We start from the raw sequence: 7,044 nt of genomic DNA, 5'->3' as shown, positions 1-7,044 counted from the left end.
TGGCCCTCTTCATTTGCTGCCTGGTCCTGCTCATCCTCCCGAGGAGCTTCCCTGCCCTCCAGCCCACCTCAGCTGTCCTGTTTGTTTTTGGACATCTTGTCCACACCTGCGCCTCAGTCTCGCTCGTCAGCATGATGCACCCATCGCTGCCCTGCCCGGGCCGTGCATCGAAACACAAAACACAGATCTTAGTAAAGTTACAAAGTCACAGGCGTTTGGCTTCATAGTAATCTTAAGTGGGTCATACATGGCTACAAAGGAGAGGTATGAAATTTCCATTTTTCACCTAACATGGAAAAGGTGTAAATCCACTTCCATAAATTAAATAAGGTCCTCATTTTGCACCCTGTAAACCCTTTCATAATGCCGTTAAGGGCTAGCAGAGTCTCAGCAGGGGCCACTTCAAAGAGCAGTCTCTCGAGTTCTCTAGAACGAATGTTCCTCCACAGACAGCGAGGTGTGTTCACGTGTGTGGGGGCGGGGGTGGGCATGACCCAGCACCCTCTGTGTCCTCAGTCAGCGTTGGCTTGTTGGATGCAGGGCACACAGGGACGCTTCCTGGCCTCGGACGGGCGCCTGTACTGAGCGTGCCCTGGGTGCTCTTCCCTTCCATCGCCGCCAGCAGCAGCCCAGCCCTCGCCCTGAGTCTCCCTGGGCAATGCCCAGGGGGAAGGACTCACACAGGTGCGGCATCGCCACCGCTTCCGGGAACAGTTCTCAGACCCGTTTGACGTTCTTGTGGGTGCTGAGCCCAGTTACCTGCTTCCGGCTGGGTGACCCACTTCCCGTGGGTGCAGCTCCCAAGTCCATCTCCTCCCCACCCCCATTAGCCCACGCGGAGCTGGCCTGGTCTCCTGGTGACGTCTCACCTTTGCCCGCCACCTTGCTCTCCAGCTTCCCGGGTAGAGGGCGCCAGAGGAGGAAGGCATCTTCCCTCCCAGTTCGTGCGAGCCCCACAGCGTTCAGATCCTACATCCATGGCCCCCAGGGCAGTGGCACGGGCAGCCATCTCCCTGGCAGCCCTCCAGCACGCACCTCGTCTCAGGCAGTTTCCAGGGCCAGCGGCACCCCCCCTTCCCCGTGAACAGCGCCTCTGCGGCCGCCTCCCCACACCCGATCAGGTGGTTTGCTCGCTTGGCCTGGTTCTACCCAGGAGGCTTCTCTACCTACCATCCAGTGAGTTCAGCCACACTGTCTCTGACAGTGATTCCCTGGCCTTTGTGGGAGACCCCTTTCCATGTTCCTCCTTTGAGTTCCCTCAGTCAGCACTCTTAGCTGTCAGTGTTCTCCTTTTTTGTTCCTCTGAGTTCTCTGCACCTCCGACCTCCTGTTCATACCGTAATTCTTTGTTAAACTTTTCTCTGTTCAAACCACTGGGTGGTTTCTGTCTCCTGAGGGGACCCTGACCATGCAGATGCCCGCTACCAGTGTCCCAGCTCCACACCGCCCCACCAACCATACGGAGTCTTCCAGGGCCGGCCTGCAGGACAGCGCACTCAGTTATTCCCCTGACACTGTGCCTACTGGCCAGCAGACCCTGGGTTAAGGAAGACAGGACTGCAGCCCGGCACTTGTTGAAACACTAGAAAAGGAGAAAACCAAATAGTGTAGTATATTGAGTTTGTGTGAGTGTGCGTGTATGTGTGGTGGGGGGTGGGAGTAATGTACACAAAACTTAAAGAGAAACTTGAGAATTTTAGTGTCCTCTAGGAGCCCAAGGGGATAGATAGATGGCATGGCAATTCATGGAATTGATAGATGTTTACCACTTTAAGTCATGACCATAATAGAAAAAGTATTAATAACAAAATGTGGTTTTGTTGTGTTCCACTTTATTTGTGAATATTCTTTTTCTTTCCACAAAGACCTTGAGTTGGGTAGGGTGTCTCAACACACCTCATCTCTGAATTCCTAAGGGCAGGAACCGTCCTGTGGTAGGTGTACAGTAAATGTTAGTTGACTAGAGGCCAGTCACACGGAGTTGATGTTCTCTGTTTTGTAAATACTCTGCAAAGTCAAAGTCAGCCAGTGTCTTCTCATATTGATAGTTCATAAGCGATTACGTGCAGTTATTTTTGTCCTTGAAATGTAAACAGAAAGGTTGTTCATGAGCTTAGGATTTTTGTGCTTCCTTTCCCGCCATTTACAGATAACATCAGCCTCGTCAGATGTGTAGCACAGCATGTGAGTTGTCTTTTAGACCTCTAATTCTCAGGGATCCCTGTGGTGCAGACATAGAAACGGAGATTGGCTTGCTTAGCCGTGGCAATACTGATAGGATGTGGCTGAGTCCTGGCTTGGAGTCCAGGATGATACCAGAGCTCTTGTGTTTCCCACTTCACTGCCCAGGTCTCACCACACGTGGCCCTGTGGTGAGTCAGGCGCCTGCCCTACTTCTGTGAACACACATACATGTCACCCCAGAGCTTTTGTTCCTCTTCAGAGCCACTCCTTGTCCTAGAAACACACCCCTCTGACCCCCCTCGGGCACTGTGACATCCAGGTACAAGTGGAAAAGGATTGGAAAACTCAAAAGAAGGCCAGAGGTCTCTTTCCTTCACTTGATGGATTCAAAAATCTCTCCTCCCCCCAAAATCTAGCCGCTTGCTGAACAATTGATACCTGTACACGTTATGGAGAAACTTGAGCTAAAGTGAAGCCCAGGGAGCAGGTGTGCACCTTTAACCTCTGACCCTTGTCTTCTCTTCCTCCCAGGTGCTGCTACCCCCGTACGATGATGCCACTGTGAACAGTGCCACCAAGGAGCCGCCGCCCCCGTACGTGTCTGCCTGAGCCTGGAAGTTGGGCGGCATGAGAGCAACAGCCAGACTTGTCATTCATAAGAGCAATAGTTCTTTAATTTTTCTTCTGAGATGAGCTCTCTGAGCTTATTTGTCGCAGAAATGCTACAGTTTAAAATTTTAGATGTTAAGTTGAAACTCTGTAGTTTGAAACCTATGCTTTAGCTGGAGCACCTTGCTAGAGTAGCTGTAGAAATTCTCTCTGTGGGGTGGGGTGGGGTGGGCTCCCCTAGTTTTCCCTCTGCGTTGGAACTACCCGACAACCCGGATGAATCTCGAGTCCGAGACGTCTGTTGTACGTGCTGAGCCCCAGAGTCGAAGACTTTCCAACGCTTTTCTCTTCACTCCCTCTTTCTCTTTTTGAACGTGTATAATCAAGTCAAAATTAGACAGTGCTTTCCTTGGCCATTCCAATTTATAGAAGAAACCCTTAGGAGAATAGGAATGTTATTTGTGTAAGGAGTCCATATAAATACATAAATAAAACAAGAATTTCCTTAGACATTTACTTTATGATTTAAATTTGGTGATGGTTTTTGAGTTTGCTGGTCAAGGATTTTGACTGTGAGACCCTCTGATAATCCATGGCAAGGCAGACAGTCGGTGGCCGCCCTGCTGGCTGCTCTTGTCCGCGCGCGTCTGGGGTCACAGTGTGGCGTGTCGGGGGGACTGATGGATTTGGTCCTTTGTGCTGTCAAGTCTCTCTTTCCTCTCCTTTTCCTGTCCCTGCTCAGAAACCCCTCTAGCTCAGTGTTCTGCCCTCGCCTGACTCGGGGAGGACACCTACCACCAACCTTTGTCAGGTGGAATTACTGATATATATTTATCTACCAATATGAAAGAAGGTTTTCTTCTCTCCCTACAAGGTGCAACCTGCTACTGTGAACTTCTGAGTATGCCTTGTGGTCTTTTAAAAGTCTTCTGAAAAATGGGAGGTGGGGGCTGGAGGCGGGGTTGCTTTCCTTGTGAAATAGCCTTGTCTTGACTACCTGAATTTCCAGAGATTTTTGATATATTCACATGTTCAAAAGTCACAGCTCTTCATTTTGTTCACTATTGGATGTGCTTATAAATGAAGGTTTGCAATTAAAGTGCGATTTTTCCCACATTCAAGAAGACCACCTTTTGACTCTGGTGATTGTGCCTGGAAACACTTCTTGCCCACTTGGGACTGTGTTAGACACAGAATTTGGCCCGAGGAGGAGGCTCTATGGCTTGTCTCACACATCTTCATGCTGATAAAATCAGAGCATCTTGGGCCAAGAGAAAGGGAGAGGACAGACATGAACTTGCAGCATTCCTAACCCCCGCCTCTGCCAGCTCAGCTGCTCCGAATCTGATTGCTTTCTGTCCGCAGTGCAGTTGTAACAGGCTGTTTAGATTCTCTTGTGTTCCAAGGGAGGTTAAAATAGGAGGGATTTTGGCTTGTTTCCAGATAGGTGTTTCAGATAATTTGGGAATGTAAGGAAAAAATAAGAGGTGAAGGGGGGGATGGTTTTTATCCCTGAGAATCAGCCTCAGTCATTTCTTTTGGTGCATCACGTTAGTATTCCATATACACTCAACCTCAGAAATTCTGTTCCTTGAAGCTCCCACCAAGTTAAACACATGCAGGGTTGTTACGGATGGAAAAAGCCTATCAGATCGTTTTCACTGATCCCTTGGAAGGCATGTGGGAAGTCACAGTCGTTTGCATATTACTCCCTGTGATTTTCCGGCACTTTGCTCAATCATGTTTTACACTATGAAAAATGAGGTGATCAAGTGGAGAAAAATGCTGGTTTTGAGACTCCCTTCATAGGGTCCCCAGAGGGGATCTCATTCACATGACACTCAGTGCCACCGACCAGAGGATTCATGTCACTCAGACCTCACAGGTGCTGATGCTACTGGGCCTTCCTGACGTGACATCTCAAGCTCACTCCCGAAGCTGCCCCCATCCTTACCTCTGCAGAGTAAGGAATTGTCTTCATGTGTCCAGTGTGGAGAGGTGATGGCTTGGATTAAAGTGACCCTCCAGAGCATACTCAGCAGTTCGCTGTGTCCCTGTCCCTGTCTCATGTCTAATACAGATACACACCTCTTTTAAATGTATTTGAAACCCCACTTTAATATCTAGCTCTGTTCTTCTGTTTTGTCATCTGCAGAGAACAACAGCAGTCATTACCTCAGTTGCTCTCATGCTTATATACTTTCTGGTCACTTGACTGTTGAGAACCGATGAGAGATCTTTGGGTTTTTTCATCTTGAAACCCCCAAACCCTATTTTAAGGTTATGGATATTCAGCCCAGCACCAGTAGATGTGCAAATGGGCCCACTGATAAGCAGCCTGTGGGAGGGTTTGGAGTCTGTTTGCTGGACAGAGGGAAGAGAAAAACACATCTTTGGGCTTAGATGGGGTCTGCCCACTCTAGAAATCCAGCCTCCATTGAACGAGCCAGTCGGGTTTCCAGAATGTTCTGTCACATGAAAGGGCCAGTTGACTCACTGCTCCCCTTCCTGTACCTTCTTTCTACGTAAACACATGAGCAGCATCTCCCCCAAATCCCTTGTCCCTATCCTGTTGTTCTGCATAATGCCAGACAGGTTCTCTCCATCCTTCTTTATCCCCCTATTTTTTTAAACTCTAATGGTCCCAAAATGTGTTTAGTTTGACTGCTTAGCTGAACCACACCTTATTGTATTTGTCTTTTCACCTTCACTTCAGTTTATTAATCAGCAGTACTCAGTAATACTCTCAAGAAATCATTTTTAGAGACAAAGCATTCAAGTTTTCTCCGTGGAGGGGATGTATTATATGTGAATCACTGGAGTCATCATTGGAGGAAAAAAATCCTGCTATACAAATGGATCTTTTATGAAAACACTATTTCCATTTGAAAAGATAATGTTAGCTTTTGCAGCCAATCTGGAAAACGACCTAAATATTGTGACTGTTAATATTGCCGCTGGTCATGTAGACAAAATTCTACATTCTGGTGGGGAGAGGGCAAATGAGGTATAACACCAAAGGACAGCCAGTGTAAAGTGAGACATTTCAGTACCAGAAGTAGAACCCACTTCTGTAAAATGGGTTTTGGGCAGCTCACATGCATGTTCTAAAAGGGAAGGAGAAAAGGAGGCATTGCATAGATGTCTCCACACCCATGAAATTCACTTAAAGTGTTTTGCCTGCTGGCCAAGTTTTCTGCCAAATGACTGGTGTGTGGAAGCCAGCCAGGTCTGCAACCTTCTGCTGAGAAGCCCATGCATGCCTGCTGCTGAGTCGTGTACAGAGACAGAAGAGAATCTATTGCCTGGCCAACCCTGGAGAAGTGACATCAAAGCAAAAGTCTTAGCTCTCTACCCGCATCGATACGACCCTAAGTAGAGGAAACGGCTGCTGCTTCAGAATGAAGAGTTTGGCTCAAAACAGCATGATGGACTACAGTTTTATTTATTTTATCCCATCTAAAACCTAACATACTTTTTTTTTTTAAAACACATACTTTTAAAAAAACCATTAGCAGACTGATTCATGTTGAGGTTTGACAAAAAACAACAAAATTCTGTAAAGCAATTATCCTTCAATAAATTTTTAAGCCATTAACAACAAACACGATAAAACAAGTTTTTGCTTACTAAGTAAAATTTATTATCATGGGATCTTCTTCAGCTGAGCAAATAGAACATACATATTCCTTGGTGTTGGGCAAGTTGTCCAGGGTATATTGTTGCAGTAGAGAGAGTTTGGAGAGGAACTGTGTGACGGTGGGTAGATGGGCGTAATTAGCCAGCAGTGGGGGCCTCATTTCTCTTAGAAGAGCCTGGCAGTGAATGTACCATCAGATTGTCTGCTAGTCACGGTTCAGTTCTCTGGCATATCGAGTCCTGCTGTGAAGAAAGATAACCAACAACAGGTGCCAGATTCCTGGGACCCTAAGTTTGGGGCCTCCAATCTAGACCTAAAGAGCTGATGAGGCTCCCGTCTGTGGTCTCCACCTGAAAAACCCCTGGCTCTGGAAAGACTGGGAACACTGGGTCTGCTCTCTGCGTGACCCACCAGCAGAAAGGACGGTGTGCTTTGTGTGTGTGTGTGGGGGGCCTTTGTGAGATGTCACGTTTCCCCCAGTATTCATTTTAGCTAAACAAATGTGTCTTTATTTAACTATTTTACTTTCGCAAGAAAATTTCTTTAGTTCTTTTAAACGTTAAACGTTGGTTCAGTCGCTAAGTCGTGTCCAACTCTTTGCAACCTCATGG

The 7,044-nt window shown here is 47.4% G+C and overlaps 1 protein-coding gene across 2 annotated transcripts in view; it reads left to right on the top strand.

The window, feature by feature from the left end:
• The window catches only part of LAPTM4B (lysosomal protein transmembrane 4 beta), a 60,563-nt gene extending 56,644 nt beyond the window's left edge, over positions 1-3,919 (top strand). For both annotated transcript variants that reach the window (XM_010863542.1, XM_010863541.1), the window contains exon 7: positions 2,716-3,919. In XM_010863542.1, coding sequence (XP_010861844.1) covers positions 2,716-2,793 — 78 coding nt within the window. In that variant the 3' untranslated portion in view covers positions 2,794-3,919. The remainder of the gene's footprint in view (positions 1-2,715) is intronic.
• Positions 3,920-7,044: the final 3,125 nt, after the last annotated feature.

Source organism: Bison bison, unplaced genomic scaffold (assembly GCF_000754665.1).
Source record: "Bison bison bison isolate TAMUID 2011002044 unplaced genomic scaffold, Bison_UMD1.0 scf7180017864491, whole genome shotgun sequence".
Classification (NCBI taxonomy): Eukaryota; Metazoa; Chordata; class Mammalia; order Artiodactyla; family Bovidae; genus Bison; species Bison bison.
Note: the sequence above shows the minus strand (reverse complement) of the source record. Positions and strands in the feature narration are given on the sequence as shown.